The sequence below is a fragment of the Bufo bufo genome, chromosome 4 (genome assembly GCF_905171765.1).
Source record: "Bufo bufo chromosome 4, aBufBuf1.1, whole genome shotgun sequence".
Lineage (NCBI taxonomy): Eukaryota > Metazoa > Chordata > Amphibia > Anura > Bufonidae > Bufo > Bufo bufo.
Window position 1 is genome coordinate 554,300,748 of NC_053392.1, and position 17,934 is coordinate 554,318,681.

The following is a 17,934-nucleotide window of genomic DNA, read 5'->3' on the forward strand; positions in this document are numbered from 1 at the left end:
ACGTGGAAAATATACACAGTGATGTCACAGTACGTGGATAATATACACAGTGATGTCACAGTACGTGGATAATATACACAGTGATGTCACAGTACGTGGATAATATACACAGTGATGTCACAGTACGTGGATAATATACACAGTGATGTCCCAGTACGTGGATAATATACACAGTGATGTCACAGTACACCTCTTGACCACACCGTATTACACTGCGATGCAGTATATAAAAAGCTGCCTGCATTTTCCCTGTGTGTGGGAGTAATATGGGAATATTTGGTGACATTTAAAGACGTTTTTCTTAAATATGTTTTCCTTAAAACTTGCTAAAACTAGTAAATTATTACTGTGATGTTTTAACGGGAATAAAATTGCAACAAAAAAATATAGCCGTGACAGTCAATTATTTTAGGGAGTTTCACTTTGCAAACAAGTCTTTCTGCATAAGATAACCAACCTGAGAGACTGAGGGTCACTGATGGAGACCCCCATCCCATAATACTGAAATGCCATGCTCATGTTCACATCCTTTTTTTTTTTCATTATAGCAATGCATTCAAAAGAGGAAAATGAATCAACTTTGCAAAAGGTCTTGATTTAAAAACGCCCTAACATTTTTTGTTTACAGCTCAGACGGACTTATGTGGCTCCTTGGTAACAGAGAACAGAGAACATTAATATGAATGAAGGATCAGACTACACATGGTTTATTTGTAGTCTGTTACCGTGGAGACTCACAGATCTGCACAGGAGTCATAGGCACAAAACACTAGGACATTTGTAATCAAGAATATTTGCAAAGTTGCTTAATTTTTCATTTTAGAGGTGTTTGAGCAAGTATGAAAAACTACCACCCTCATCTTCCACCCTGTGGCAGATCTGTTTTTATTTTTAAGTTGCCTCATTGGGAAGAACAAGGGGCGTGGTTAGTATCACGTGATCTGCTGATGTCAGGGCACTAATGCATAATAGGACAGCGGTCACATGACAAACCGGGAAGTTAGATTCAAACCTGGGGGATAAGAGAAAACTGCAAATAAAGTATATAATAGATCCGGCTATAAGGAGGATGTTTATAGGCCCAAATAGACCGAAAGATCTCATTTTGCAGAGGTTTGAGAGCAAACACAAACAGATTAGGAAAAAGTAACTGCGTTCTAGAAGACAAGAGGTATTGTTTTACAAAATCCTGCAGGCAAACCGCCTGAGCAACTTTTTTTCTTCTTTATTGTTATCCTTACTTTATTTAAAGGGTTTAGTTTATTCCTTGTTTACAATATTCTATAAATCCCTTTAAGAATGTTTAAATGACTAAAGTATTTTCCCATATCCAGAACGTTTTAGTGATTCTCATACTAGGCGAGCACACGACTATGCCAACCTCAGTACACGATTACCCATGTTCCGTGTTGTTTTATAGCACTGCTACTATTTACTTGAGCATGTTTAATTATGCAAGCTTACGAGTAACTGGCATGGCTGATGCCTGCCTGCCATCTATACAGTTTGTGGAGGAGTATATTTTATGGTTAGATTAAAGGGGTTTTCCAGGATTTTAACATTAATGACCTATCCTCAGGATACTTGCATCCCTGGATCCGATGAAAGCTGTAATGGCACCGGACGGGGTTAAAAGCAGAGTGTACTTGGCTTGCACGCTGACCTGCATTCCCTGGACTTTGTGTGGCTGTCATGGCCCATAAACAGGTAGGAACTAGTGTTAGGGACCACTCAATAGAGGCGACCTTGACGTGGTGAGTGGCTTATTACGCTTTGGCCAAAATGTACACCAATGCCTCATCCAGCATGGAGGCAGGGCAGAATGCTGGATGCAGAGTGCTATCACATTTGTATTATCCTCAGGATAGGTCATCAATATCAGATCGTCGGAGGTCCAACACCCAGAACCCCCACCGATCAGCAGGTTGAAGAGAAGGCCGCGCTCTAGCCTTCTCTGCAATGTTTACCTGCTCGCCGTCGACATCGCAGCAGGGAGCAGTGTAATTACAAGATGCTGTCCCATTCACTTCTATGGGACGGCTCTGTATATACACTTGAATAGGAAGGAGCTGTCCCATTGAAATGAATAGTACGGCTTGTAATTACACCTGCTCACCGCTGCGATGTCAATGGCAAGCAGGTAAACAATGAACGGAAGGATGGGCTGGCACGGAGCGTGGCCTTCCCTTCAACCAGCTGATCGGGAGGAGTGCCAGGTGTCGGACCCCCGCTGATCTGATATCGATTACCTTTAACATTGCCAAGATGGATCCGTCATGAACTCCATTGAAAGTCAATGGCGGACGGATCCATTTTCTATTGTGGCAGAGAAAATGGATCCGTCCTCATGGACTTGCATTGGGGGTCATGCCGGATCCGTCTTGCTCCGTATCCCAGGATGGAAAGCAAACTACAACATGTTGCGGTTTTCTCTCCGGTATGGGAACGCAACTAAATGGAACGTAATGCATTTTGGAGCACTCCGTTCTGTTCAGTTTTGTCCCCATTTTTCCGGTATTGAGCCCCTATGACGGATCTCAATACCGGGAAAATTAAACGCTAGTGTGAAAGTAGCCTTAAAGTAGCACTTCCACAAAAATCTTGTATTCTCTGACCTGTTAGAAAGGTGCATGATGTAAACTGTAGTGAATATAATCTTCTCATCAGTGACCGTATTTGTGAGTTATCCCCTCCCTACTGATCCTCAGCTGTGTCATGTGACCAACTCTCTGATCTCCATCTGAGACAGGACAGGAAGTCATTTACGTCTCTACTCATTCCTATGAGACCGACATTGAGGCCCCATAGGAATACATAGAGAAACTGATTTCCTATCGACATATAAGATTCCGTGTTATTTGAAAAGTCTGATTGCTGGTCACATGACACAGCTGAGGATTAGAAGGGAGGGGATAGCTCACAAATACAGACCATGGTAAGAAGATTAAATTCACTACAGATTACATCACGTACCTTCCTAACAGGTCAGAGAATAAAATTTTTGGAGGGCTTCTTTAATAACAATCGGTCACTGATATGGCTCGAGTATTTCAAGAACGAGAAGCAGGCTTAATTGATGGCGAGATGTTAAATTACAGCCTTTGAACAGAGTGTATTAAGAGATGTCTATTACAAGTGGCTTCCAGCAATAATTACTTACCCGGACACTACAGGATAAATCCATAACTACAAGGCGTACAACAAATGACAAGTAATTACGGTGCTATATGATAATCTTGTAATTACAGTTCTCTGATTCACACATCAACAAATGACATGCCGTCATCAAGCTGTGGGGGTTTGCTGTGCTCTAGGCCGTGACCACGCATCTAGTCTCAGATGTTCCAAATCTTAATTTTACTTCTATTTCTGAGAAAGAATCCTTCTATTTCTTAAAGGCCAATGGCAGGCGGGGAGGAGCCTCCCTAGCATCGTGGGTGACGTGAGAAGCAGCAGTGGCGGTGCGGGGTCCAAGAGCGGCGCAGGGAGCGAGGTAAGTATATTCAACGCCACGGCATATGGGATCGCATTACGCACAACTCCCATAGGCTTAAAGGGCATCTATCAGCAGATTTTTACCTATGACGCTGGCTGACCTGTTACATGTGCACTTGGCAGCTGAAGACATCTGTGTTGGTCCCATTGTCATATGTGTCCGCGTTGTGAAGGTGAATCCACTGGTGGGCCCTTAGCAGCTCAGCTCCCATTCAAGTGTTCGGGAGCTAACATGCAGTACACTGGTGCCAGAAACAACTGGTGGGTAGGGTGCTGGGTGTCAGACCCCCATAGATCTGATGACAAATCCTGAGGAAAGGTCATCAATATTTAAGCTCTGGAAAACCCTTTAACAAACTACCCAGTGTGTTATCATAGATGCATTGGATGGCTTAGATGACGTCTAGGCACGACGGCAGGCCAGCTAGTATTCCCCGGTGACCTGCCTTCTCGACATCGTTGCCGGAGGCCCATCATCAATCATCTTGCTGCTGCCTGCCGCTGTGTGAGCATGTGTTCCTGGCTAACAAGGCTAAGAGGACCTAAATCCAAGGCAAGAGCCAGCCTGTAGGATACTGACAAAATAGCCTGAGACACACGCTTGGCAGCAAGTTACTAAGAAAAAAAAGGGCGTTTTAGGGACTTGTGACTGAGGGTCAGGTAATATTTTTACGCAGCTGTACAGTGGACCCCCAGAATGAATTTTACTGGTGGGTCCTAGGCACCCCACTCCGACACTGGCTTCTGCCCCCTAGATTTAGTGATTTAACCTAAATACGTAAAAAGTCCTACATGTCGCTATTACACATCAAAAGCTAGGCAAACTTTAAGAGATCCTACCTTCAAAAAACATCCTGCAGCACACACATTAGATGGCGCTGAATTTTAAAGAGATATCAAGACACAAGAACATTTTTACTCTCCTTGAATCTCCACCCAAGATCAGCACTTCCTAAATATTCCGGATTACGCAGAAAGTTTTTGACAGATTCTGGACCAAAAAGGATTGATGTTCATCACATGTGCCCAAGTAAAAAAAAAAAACTTAATGCAAATGACACCCTATGCTAACAAAAAGAACATACGTGCATTATAAATGAGAGAGTTGAATAAAGGACGCAAGAACGAAATTAATATTCCATAAAGTAAAAAAAATATCACCCCAGATAAACCCGGCCCTATAAACATGGTTCAGAAGACAGCTCTGGGCATAAAGCTCACTTGTACCCTGTAAAAAGAGCCTCAGTGTTTTCCATCAGACTGACTCTGCCAGCGCTGGCCCTTTTCCACTTTAACAGAGACACATCCAAGTCAAAGTATAACGAGGGGACTCATAGCACGCTGCAAAGCCTCCTCTTTTTAGGGAAATCTCTGCTCCTTTCATCAGTACATGGTGGGAAGACTCGTCTAGCTTATACAGAGTTGGTCAGACGTGTATTCAGTATATGTGTGCCGCACTGTATGTATGTAACAAACCGGCTCAGGCTCAGACTTGAGCAAAGACCAACTTTCTTCGGAGATACCTGTAGTATCACTGAACAGCCTAGATAGCATCAAATGCTGCAGGAAAATAATGTGTGCTCCAAATTGTTGAAGTAATAAAAGTGCCGCAATTATTTTGTCCATCTGCTATGAAGGCCTTAGCCAAAAGTTATCCAAACCCACCAACTTCAGCTGGCTACCCTATACTGTATGTAAGGGGCCTCGCACCAACCCCCCAACATCATCTGAGTTTAAACACTTAGGGGGTCATTTATAAGTTTAAACACTTAGGGGGTCATTTATTTTAGTTTTTACACCACTTTTTGTTGCAGATTTTGTTGCAGATTTTGTTGCATGGGTTTTGCGTCAAAATTTGCATTTTTTCCCCGCTCATGCCACTTTTCCGAGGTGGTGGAAGAAGGTGGCGCGGTGTTGGCGGAGAAGAGAGCGGGCCGCCCCGTCTCATTCTATGCCAGTTTATGGACTGGATAATGGTCTTAAACTACGCTAGCAAAGGAGCTGGCGTAGTTTAAACCATGTTGTATGGCCAGCGGCACTAAGCGTAAAATTTATTCTACAAAACTTTAGCGCATTCACCGCCAGCGCAGGGATATTAAGACCGGCGTCTATATGGCCAGTCTTAATAAATGACCCCCCCTCCTCCCTTGGAGGATAAGCCGGTAGAGCTATCTGGCAGCCGCTATGAGAACACCAACATGTTCGTTCGCGCTCAGCATGCATGTGTACGGAGAGGTTTATTTATTTTACTCACTTACTGTATATAACACTGACATATATCACTCACTGTTCCCAATGGGCTAATAATCTAAGTTCCCTATCAGTATGTCTTTGGAGTATACTTACGTCGCTCCCAGCGCCGCTCCCGGTCCCCGCACCGCCGCTTCTCCCTTTACACGGATGAAAACATCTGGTGTCAGAGGGGAGCAGCCAATGGCAGGCAGGGATGGAGACGAGCCTCCCTCGCATCGGGGGTGACGCTAGGGAGGCTCGTCTCCGTCCCTGCCTGCCATTGGCTGCTCTCCCCCCGACACCGGATGTTTTCATCTGTGTACAGGGAGAAGCAGCAGGACCAGGAGGGGCGCAGGGAGCGAGGAGCCCAGTATATTCCCTGTGAGGAGCCCGGCACATGTGGGGGCTTTTTATGATATTGGATAACCCCTTTAAGAGGAATAACTGCTGGCCAAACGAACATTCAGTACAACAGCTAGCGAAGGTGGACGGGCATTTTCAACCTAAAACTGCAGGTTCACAGTTTGGGAAGTTCCATAAACATTGAAAAATTGTTTGAAACTAAAGATCAGCCATAAAGGGGTGGCGCAGTTTGATGATATTGATGAGCTATCCTTAGGATAGGACATCAATATCAGATTGGCAGGGGTCCGACTCCCAGGGCCGGCCCCCCCCCCCCCCCCTCCTCCAATCAGCTGTTTGAAGGGGTTGCGGTGCTCATGCAGGTGTTGCTTGTAGTGGCGGTGCAATGTCACGGCAGTGGCTCATCCCATTCAAGTAAATGGGACGAGCAGTTGCAGCTACAATCTAAACGGCATACAGCTAAACAGTGAAGAGGACGCAGCACTTGCACGAGCACCGCGACCCCTTCAAACAGCTGACCGGCGGGGGTGTCGGGAGTTGGTTATCATTTTATTCCCGGATTACCTATCCTGTAAAAATGTTGCTGAATGACCAACTCAAAATTCTTTATTTTAAGTAAAAATTCCAAAACAGATGTTTTAGCTACTCAGCACCCAAACTCTCTCATTACATTTCTGCCGCCCTCTGTACTATTCCGCAGAATGTGTGTCTGATACTTGAAAATATGAATGACTGAACCTCCTGTGGTTTGTTAGAATTTACTTAGGCTAGGGCTGAACGGGAATTTTTTTCTCATGTAATTTCAGAATTTCCCCATAGAGAAAAAAAGTAATGTTACCCGATAGGGAATAATAGTAAAAAGCAATAAATAATTGCTGCTTCCTTCTCTGTATACAATGAGTTTCCTCATCTACACTTAAGACTCATAAAGCTTCACAGGACAAGCCATTCTTTAAAACTATCCTCCCAAGAAAGCTGCCAACATCTAAGGCTACTTTCACACTAGCGTTTTTTGTGGATCCGTCATGGATCTGCAAAAACGGTTCCATTACAATAATACAACCGCATGCATACATGAACGGATCTGGTTTTATTATGTCTTACACAGCCAAGATGGAGCCGACATGAACTCCATTGAAAGTCAATGGAGGACGGATCCGTTTTCTATTGTGTCAGATTGCGGCAGAGAAAACGGATCCGTCCCCATTGACTTACATTGTGTGTCAGGATGGATCCGTATCGCTCCGCATCCCAGGACGGACAGAAAAACGCTGCAGTCAGCGTTTTGGTGTCCACCTCCAGAGCGGAATGGAGACTGATCGGAGGCAAACTGATGCATTCTGAGCGGATCCTTTTCCATTCAGAGTGCATTGGGGCAAAACTGATCAGTTTTGGACCGCTTGTGAGAGCCCTGAACGGATCTCAGAAATGGAAAGCCAAAACGCGAGTGTGAAAGTAGACTAAAACACTACAAGGTGGTGTACAAGAGGACAAAGGAATGCCTCAATGCAAATGTCCAACATCCGGCACCTGACATCCATATAGCACGGCGCTGTAATTAGTAACATAATACAGTAACTTACTGAATCCTCTGGGGGTCTCTGGATCTTTCCCCAATCAACAGAAGGGCCTTTCTCTTGCAGGAACCGATGAAACAACTTCTGGAAGCCTTCCAAGTCTTTCTTGGTATGCTGAAGGATAGAAAACATATGCTTATCACCTGAGCCATGTATACAGCGGCTGAAGCATAAAGAGAATAAAAGGTGGCCCTATTACTATTTAGATCAAACTTCCCCTGCAGATGAAGTACAGAACTCTAACACAATTCCTCAATTCCCCCTGTAAATATACAGTAGGCCCTAAAGTGGTCATTGTCCTTCTGGGTGACAACCAACAGTCCGTTTCTTTAGTCCTAACCAGCAGATGGGTCTAGTTATATATTGAGGGGATACATAATAGCATGACTGGTCAAGGTTACCACTCAAATTGGGCGATAACCTATGGGTGAGCTAAAATAGAAGCCATATTGGTACATAGCGGTAGCCAACCAGCTTTTGAAGAAAGAGATACAATGTAACAGTGGGAAAACATTTCTTAAAGGGGTTGTCTAAATTTTCTATAATTTTTTTCAGAAACTGCTTACAATGGTATAAAAGGAGTAATACAGACCTTATGAATCCCCTGCCTCTAGCCATTTACTACGCGGACATGTTATGTCCATGATTGACTGCCAATCACTGACTCACTGCTATTCTTTCCAACAAAATGTTGGACGCCACAGATGAACCAGAAGGAATCCATTATAAGTCAATAGGGCCTGTCGGGCAATGCCAGGCTTGAGTGGAGACGGCGCAGGCAGGAGCAGCGTTGTGCTATGCAGAGCTCCTGCCTGCGCCTCCTCCACATCAGTGCGGGAGACGATCTACTGATGTGCTATGCAGAGCTCCTGCCTGCGCCTCCTCCACATCAGTGCGGGAGACGATCTACTGATGTGCTATGCAGAGCTTTTAGCAAACCGAGCAGGCAGGAGCTCTGCACAGCACATCGCTGCTCCTGCCGGTGCCAACTCCGCTCAAGGCTGGCATAGCACATCCAACGTGTATGTCTGGCACAGGTATGAGCAGCGATGTCTGCTCCTGCCTATACATCGCTCACTGCAGCCCCACAGTGGAATTCGTACACCACTGACATGCCAGTGGTGCCTTAGGGTACGGATTCCAAAGCACTATAGACGCCTAAACGTCAGGTGCCCATTGCATAAGTAAAAGGTGAAAAAATAAATACTACAAAAATGTATTTTATGGTATTTAGAATAGTTTTCAATAATGTTATACTTTAATGGGGTACGATGAGGTTCCAGCACTTTTGACGGCAGGAAAAACACAACGACAGAGCAATAGTGCACAGTTCTTACCATCAAAAAATCTGAAGGAAACCAGACGTGCTCCTTAAAAGGGAACGTGTCATCAGGCAGCATGAAATCCGGACAAATTCATGACAGAGAGCTATGCTTTATTCTGAAACGCTGAAAGTCTGGACTTAGACTTTAAAAAAAAAACGATGGTTTTCTCTGAAATGCTGCAGTGTTTGATCTAGCTGGCGGAAAGGTGAATGAAGCAATGCAGACAAGAAAGCTATGCGACGTAAAAGTCCACTAAAGTGTCTGAAGTTAAAGATTAACCAGGAAGCTGATGACCACGAGAACAGTGCTTTCACTACGCTTGAACTCATTTTTATTCATTGCCTCAATCATGTTTGCTCGGGTAAGTAAAACTTATCTGCAATCCATTATGAATGATAAGAGATGACAGCTGGTTACATCATTACTATACATTGTATAATAAAGCGATGGCGCTATAAGGGAAGTTCTACGCATTACATTGATGACTGCTATAAAACATCAATTAGGAGAAGAAATACATTTTATTAAAGTCACAAAATGCATCATTTCCTGTCCTCTTTTTCTTTTTTGCAATCTCTCTCACACTGGGCAGAGTTTAGTTTCCCTATGACTATGGATGTTATAGTTCTAAAAAAGCATGTGGAGCTGGGATATACTAGTTGGAAGGGAATTTATAGATTTGCATAAAAACTTGTAAAAATATCTCTCACCACATACCTTGAAATTAAACTTTCCCCATATTCAGATGTTTGCTTGTCAGCATATTTCAATGCTGTTGGTTCCATCTTCATTTGTGCCCCCCATCCGGAGAAGAAAGCTTTTTAAAGGGCATCTGTCAGCAGATTTGTACTTATGACACTGGCTGACCTGTTACATGTGCACTTGGCAGCTGAAGACATCTGTATTGGTCTCATGTTCATATGTGCCCGCATTGTTGAGAAAAACAATGTTTTAGTATATGCAAATTAGCCTTTTGGAGCAACGGGGGCGTTGCTGTTACACCTAGAGGCTCTGTTGTCTCTGCAACTGACGTGCCCTCTGCAATTTGACAGGGTCAGGCAGTAAAAACATCATCAAACTTGCCTCTGCCAATCAAAGTGGAGAGGGCACGTCAGTTGCAGAGAGAGCAGAGCCTCTTGGTGTAACGGCGACGCCCCCGTTGCTCCTAGAAGCTCATTTCCATATAATAAAACATAATTTTTCTCAGCAATGCAGGCACATATGAACATGGGACCAACACAGTTGCCTTCAGCTGCCAAGCGCACATGTAACAGGTCAGCCAGTGTCATAGATATAAATCTGCTGATAGATGCCCTTTAAGTTTATGGCGTTGCACGAGACTCCATCATTCACGGCCACGCCCCCACCGCTTTGACCGACGGGGCCAGGCAGCAAAAAGTACTCATGTCTGGCCCAGAAGACTCAAGGGAGTGAGTTCAGCGCGCACACACAGTACATGACTGGAGATCGCCAGGTGTAATGTCAAGGTATGTGGTGACACATGACATATTTGAATGGGCTAATTTTGTCAGGGAGCGCAAGGATTCCCATTCAGATGAACAAGACAGTTGCAGATTTCTGCAAAAAATCTGATACATAATAAAAAGGAACTTTGCAAAATCATTAAAATGATGTGCAAATGGCTTACCTGCAGTAAGTCTAAACACTTACTGATATATTGTCTGTACCAGAGATGCCCCGGGAAGCCATGATCATATTCCTGTTGTGTAACCTCTCATACATTGAACATGTGGTTATTTCTCATCTACAATCCCTGAGATACATGATCATCGCAGATCACATGCCTCGTATCTCCACGGGTCCCACCCCCAATCTCCCTGTCTTTGGAGATCACATTTCTCATACTGGGCAGCAGAACTGTTTCTCAGTAGCAGATCTGTGTTCAGTGTGGTGACAGATAGTAATTACAGCACTATCTTATGCCGTATAATAAATACATGCAGGTAGCTGTAATTATAGACAGCGCATGTAAGAGGAATCATGGGAACTGAAGTCGTTTACATGGTTTTCCATCTCGTAATGCCCATTTTTGGCTAATAAACCTGCTCTACACACCTGTTACCTAAAGAGGGAAAAACAAGTTTTTGCTGGAGGATAAGTACCTCTAATTCCGACTCAGGTGCCGTAGACAGGATTTTCTCCAGGTCCACCTTCATGGCTTCCTCCAGCTCCAGTCTGATGGCTTCTTGGAACTGAGCCATCCCTCCACCAGACATTGCTTTGCTTATATCTGAAATAAAAAAAAATATATATCAGTTGTTGCAGAAGGAAAAGCCTCAGTGATAAAGTGTGTTTGTAGCACTTGACAATCTCTAAAACAATAGCTGCCTAGGGGACAATAGACCTTTCCATTACCCACCAATTAGCTGCTAGGCTCCGGTGAACATATACCAAGTGTGTTTACAAAGGCTAAAGTCCTGGTTTACTCTGTTTACTACAGTTTGTCCCTGCAAAACTGCTGACAGTGCTAGGTAGGGGCCAAGGACCGCAGGACAAACATACCTTTTGCCACTTTGGCGTCAGCAACAAGCTTTGCGCCGTGCCAGATCCATTGCACGACTGACACCAGAGGCGCCAGATGAAACCCTCCGACTTATAACGGGGTCTGTTGGGTTCCGCTGAAATGTCTCTCTGTTTTAATGGGAATTTTTTTTTGCTGAACGTAGCGCAGAATCTGTCTCCGACGCCAACGTGAACGTAGCCTCACCAGAAATGAGCAGACAACTAACAATATTAGAAGGCTGAAGTAATACTGCTCTATTTTAGGGTTTGCACTGAATTAAACGGGTTGTCCAAGTTCAGAGCTGAACCCGGACATATCCCCTTCTTCCTCCACTCAGCCCCTCTGACATGAGCATCGGAGCACGAATTGCCCTGTGCTGTATCGCGCAGGGCAAGGGATTTTTCCGGAGATCTGGTGACAGACCGGGCTCTCCATGGGTAAGCTAGCAGTGAGCCCGGTGACGTCACCGGCACTAATGGGCAAGGCTTTAGCGCTGCCCTAGCCTGTAAAATGGCTAGGGCAGCACTAAAGCCCGCCCATTAGTGCCGGTGATGTCACCAGGAACACTGCTACTGTGGAAGCCTCCACCTAGCAGTGAAAATGTAAACAAAAAGGCCCTTTTCCTGCGCGATACAGCGCACGGCAAGGGGGAGCATCGGAGCATGAAATGCTCCAATGCTCATGGCAGAGGGGCTGAGTGGGGAAAGAAGGGGATATGTCCGGGATCAGCTCTGAACCCAGACCACCCCTTTAAGATGGTATCTGCATCCAGCTATAGATTGATTCAGTTTAAGATCTTACACAGGTTATACTATACACCGCAAATGCAGGCTAAGTTTGCTAACAACAGAGGTCGTGAATTTTTCTGTCAAAAGTGCGGTAGTCTCAATGTTGGATTATTCATCTTTTATGGGAATGTAGTGTGATAAAGCGCTTTTGGGAGCAGGTATTTACAGCATTGCAGGGGGATCTCCCCCAATCTTGTGCACCGGATATGATCTCCGTAATTTTGGGTTTCTTTATACCAGAAAATCCTAACTCTTCTACACATCAATTGAGCTGGCTGAAGTGCTGCCTGATCGCTAAGGCTTTGATAGTTAAGAGATGGGGATCCCCCATTTCTCCGGTATTTGAGGCAAGGTGGACTGACTATGTCGGTTTGACGGGCGGACCATCAGAACGGGTACGGGGGGGGAGGGGGGTATGGGGTTCGGGCTACCAGCGACAGCAACTAAGGGAAGGGAAGGGGAGGGAATGGATGGGCTCAAAGGTATTAGGTTTGAGTCTACAGAGATGGATTTAATGGTATTGTTTGTAATGATGTTGAAATTATAATACCGTATATACTCGAGTATAAGACGAGTTTTTTGGCACATATTTTTGTGCTCAAAAAGCCCCCTCGTCTTATACTCAAGTCTAGGTCTTAGCTCCGGTAATAGCAGGCAGTGCGGGGGGTGGCGCTCACTCACTGACGTCACGCGCCTGCGCCGCCTAGTGGGAGCAGGCGCGTGACGTCAGTGAGTGAGCGCCGCTCCCCGCACTGCCTGCTATTACCGGAGCAAAGACAAAGTAAGATATCCAAAGTTAAAGGTTACTGATTAGTTTAAATATACTGCTGTGAGCGTCGGGGAGGGGGATCTGTGGATGGCACTGTAGGGGGATCTGTGGATGGCACTGTAGGGGGATCTGTGGATGGCACTGTAGGGGGATCTGTGGATGGCACTGTAGGGGGATCTGTGGATGGCAGTGCCATCCACAGATCCCCCCTCCCCTAAACAGTGCCATCATGGCACTGTTTAGGGGAGGGGATCTGTGGATGGCACTGTTTAGGGGGGATCTGTGGATGGCACTGTTTAGGGGGGATCTGTGGATGGCACTGTTTAGGGGGGAGATCTGTGGATGACACTGTTTAGGGGGGAGATCTGTGGATGGCACTGTTTAGGGGGGAGATCTGTGGATGGCTCCCTGTATTTAATGCAGAGTGTGTGTGTATATAATGCACACACTCTGCATTAAATACAGGGAGTCACCCTCTTGCAGATGTGTGTATATAATGTAGAGTGTGTGCATTATATACACATACACTCTGCATTATAGCTGCATTTCCCACCCTAGTCTTATACTCGAGTCAATAATTTTTCCCATTTTTTTGGGGTAAAATTAGGGGCCTCGGCTTATACTCGGGTCGGCTTATACTCGAGTATATATACGGTATGTTTTTTATATGTGTATAAGCCTTCTTTGGTATCTTTTTGTTCCCGGCTCTGTTGAAAAGTTTTTGTAATCACCATTGAAGAAAATAAAATGTTTAATAATTTTAAAAAAAAAGAAAGCAGAAAAAAAAAAAAAAAGATGGTATTTTGGCTATGCTGTGTTCTTTACAACACTTGACAGGTCCTCTAAGGAGAATCCACAGCAGCAAAATCTCCACCAAATGATGCACAATTTGTTGCAGGACTCATAACACATACCCTGCAGGTTCACCACAGATTTCACCCTCTGCATTAGAAAAGGGTAACATTTACAGCATAAACCAACATTCTGCGGATATCAACTCTGCGCCACATTCCAAGTCATGTGCGGATTCTGTCATGGAAAATTTCTGCAGCATGTAGATGAGATTTCTTTTAAAGGGGTCAGACCATCTCGCTAGGATATGCCATTGCCACCAACGTCAGATATGTGCAGGTTCCACCTCTGGGGACCACAGCTATCTGTAGAATAAAAGTTCACCGCATAAGGGCGGCCACTCTCCATTCACTTCTAAGTCAAGCTCTTTCTGAACTCCCATAGAGGTGAATGGAGAGGATTGCTGCGCTTGCGCGGTGCACTCTCCATTTTTATGGGATTTCTGGAAACAGTACAGTGTGAACGCTTGGTTCCTTTTGAAACTCTAATAGAAGTGAATAGAGAGCACAGTGCACATGCGCAGGCTCCTTCACTTTGGCGGCCCTGTTCTAGAGATATCTGACATTGGTGGCATGTCCTAGCGATATGCCATCAACGTGTGAGATGGGCCAAACCCTCTAAATGTCATTCACTTTGCTGCTATTGTAAAATACTGCAGATTTGCCCCACACAATTCTGCTATGGAAAATCCGCAACGTATCTGTCCCATTAGGACTCATCCTAAAATTAAGGTATAATACATGTTTTTATATGTACAGTCTACATTCTTTGCATTCTATATGCACACCATGTCCACATTACTGATTCATGAGTAGCATGAAGGATTACTTTGACATATTTTTCTACTAGTGCTACACATACACTACTGTAAAGGCAGATCAGAATCCAATTAACCTAAATGAGCAGAACAAACTGGCACCTTGATGTGGCATCCCTGTCGGCCAACACTGCCAGGCAGCAATGCTTACCACTGTGCCACTTACAGACTGGTATTAGGTGATTTTTAGGTATTAGTAATACAATGCATTTTATTCATTCTGTATTCTTCCATGTTGCGGCTCCGTGGGTCCCGGGCTGTCATTACTGCACTTCCACTTCCCGATTGCAAACTTCCTGCACAGATAGAGTTACGTGCGCCGCCATAGCCAATGACTGGCCTCAGCGATGACGTGTCACTGCTGAAGACAGTCATTGGCTGTAGCAGCACGCATGACCTCCTCCATGGAGAAAGTTTACATGCAGGGACCGGAATTGCAATGGCGACAGCCAGGGACTTGAGCGGCGGGGGGGGGGGGGATATATAGTTATTTACTGCTCGCTTTAGGCCATGTTCTCATCTGCGGCAAGCTGATTTGGTACAAATGCCGGCTGTTCGCCTCACCAAAAACCTTTGCATGCAACGGTTTTTGCCTGGCCAAAACCCAGCATTTATGCCGGAAAGCCGCTGAATCACTGCCGGATCCCATTATAGTCAACAGGGTTCCAGTGGTGATTGGTAGAATCTGGTGATGCCGGATCCAGCGAACTTCTCTTCCAGAAAAACCTGCCGGTTGGCCTTACAGATCCTGGTCGGAAGGGATAGAATTTAAAAAAATCATTGACAACTCCTTTAAAGGGAACCTGTCACCTGGAAAACACATATTAAACCAACCACAGTACCTTAAAGTATCCCCCAGTGTGCTGCTAATCATGATTTTCTTTCCTCATTCTGTCTCCTCATATTTGTTAAAATCGCAGTTTTAATGTCTGTTGGCATCTTCTAGCAGTCAGGCTTGAAGTGAAGGGGGCAGCGGGCTCCTTGCTTCAAGGCACGATAAGCCCGCCCCTTACCCCTCCTCTCTACATTGTGATGGACATCTTGCCGTGATGCAGGGACCGCACTCGTCTCCCGCATGCGCCGTGCGCTGCCTGTTACAGCGCGATCCTGGCTCCCCTGATCCCTGGCTTGTGTTCTCCAGCACCCGAAGCCAGTGATCACGCTCACGCTAAAGACGAGAAGCGACGGCCGGGCGCGAGCACGATGGAACTGAACGGTGCATGCGCAGTCTGCAAAATGAAGGCGGTGAGTGAGGGAGCCAGGATCGCGCTGTAACAGGCAGCGCACGGCGCATGCGCGAGAAGAGCGCGGTCCCGGCATCACAGCAAGATGTCCATCACAATGTAGAGAGGAGGGGTAAGGGGCGGGCTTATCGTGCCTTGAAGCAAGGAGCCCGCTGCCCCCTTCACTTCAAGCCTGACGTGGAGAAGGAGCCAACAGACATTAAAACTGCGATTTTAACAAATATGAGGAGACAGAATGAGGAAAGAAAATCATGATTATCAGCACACTGGGGGATACTTTAAGGTACTGTGGTTGGTTTAATATGTGTTTTCCAGGTGACAGGTTCCCTTTAAGCTGTAAGTTTCACCATTTTCTAGCTTTAACCTTAAATTTGTCAGACTAATGGACCGCGTCCACGTCCACAACCATGCGCGCTTTTAAAAACTAGCGAGGGGTGAGAAAATTTATCCTGCGCAAATATGGAGGACCATCATTTTTATTAAGCTACAAAACTGTCATAAAACGCTTCATGAATTCTTCCCAACGTGCACAGTAAGAGAAGAATTATCATATATGTCTCAGGAGACGTTCATGTTGTCTTGCCCTTCTCACGGCTCTAACATCAGACTGATCTCTGGCCAGGAAACAACGGAAAACTAAAGATGTCTCAAGAGATGCTTCCTATTGACAACTACAGAAGGTGCTACACGAGCCTGCCACTTCACAGCCAAGAACAGCACATGCTGCAGGTTACTAAAATGCACAGTGCACTACCATTGTGTGGACGGGAACTCACCAAGCCCCGGGCTGGTTATCTTAAACGGTTTCTACCACCACATTTTGACCTAATTAGCTGTCAGACACTAGCGATCTGCTAGTAGTGTCTGCTCTACCTAACCATGCTATTGTAATTCCTTTCTCTGCAGCGGTTACCCTAAAAAACGTAGTTTTATTGCTATGCAGATGAGCCTCTAGGTGCTATGGGGGCGTCTTTTCAGCACCTAGAGGCTCCGTCCACTCACCATTTCTGCCGCCCAGTGCGCTCCAGTCCGCCCCTCTCCTCTAGATTGACAGCCCACTCGGGCCTGCGCCGTGTGCTTCTGCATTCGGCGCAGGCGCAGTGACTGTTGGACTGCTCCCTGCGCCGTAATCGGCGCAGGCGCAGTAAAGATGCCGGCGCAGGGAGACAGTCACTGCGCCTGCGCCGAATACAGAAGCGCAGGCGCGAGAATTCGGCCGAGATGGAGAGAAGTAGTCTATCAATCTAGAGGAGAGGGGTGGGCTGGAGCGCGCTGGGCGGCAGAAATAGTGAGTAGACGGAGCCTCTAGGTGCTGAAAAGACGCCCCCATAGCAACTAGAGGCTCATTTGCATAGCAATAAAACTATGTTTTTTAGGGTAACCGCTGCAGAGAAAGGAATTACAATAGCATGGTTAGGTAGAGCAGACACTAGCAGATCGCTAGTGTCTGACAGCTAATTAGGTCAAAATGTGGTGGTAGAAACCCTTTAAAAGACAAATCCACCCAAGACATTACGGCTCGCCTTTAGTAATGTGAGTGCACCTAGTGGCAAAGTGTGGTGTAATTTGGTGCATGTAGGTTTAGAGAAATTATCTGCACCCAGGGGCAGGGCTTAAAGGGGTTGTCCCACGAAAAATATCCTGCAGTTTTCAAACCAGCACCTGGATCTGAATCATTTTGTAATTGCATGTAATTAAACATTTTGTATAGCCAGTGAGCGCCACCTGCAGTTTGTTCTCTTGCTTATTTCTCTGTCCATCTCGCTGAGGTCGACACACATGCTCAGTTCTATCCTTCAATTGCCTTCTGAGCTAAAACAGGGAGACAGCTGCAGCAAAAAAAAAACACCCCTTGTGCTGCCAGCTTAACCCCTTCACGACTGCTATCTGTGAACATACGTGCCTATGCCCTGTGTAGTTAGCACGTATATACACATGCAATATAGCA

General features: G+C 45.5%; 1 protein-coding gene across 2 annotated transcripts in view; it reads right to left on the reverse strand.

Annotated features, from left to right (window-relative positions):
- UGP2 (UDP-glucose pyrophosphorylase 2) overlaps window positions 1–17,934 on the reverse strand; it is a 128,150-nt gene that overhangs the window by 66,852 nt on the left and 43,364 nt on the right. For both annotated transcript variants that reach the window (XM_040430128.1, XM_040430127.1), the window contains exons 2-3: window positions 11,116–11,243; window positions 7,674–7,781 (exon numbers count right to left, since the gene is read on the reverse strand). In XM_040430128.1, coding sequence (XP_040286062.1) covers window positions 7,674–7,781; window positions 11,116–11,229 — 222 coding nt within the window. In that variant the 5' untranslated portion in view covers window positions 11,230–11,243. The remainder of the gene's footprint in view (window positions 1–7,673; window positions 7,782–11,115; window positions 11,244–17,934) is intronic.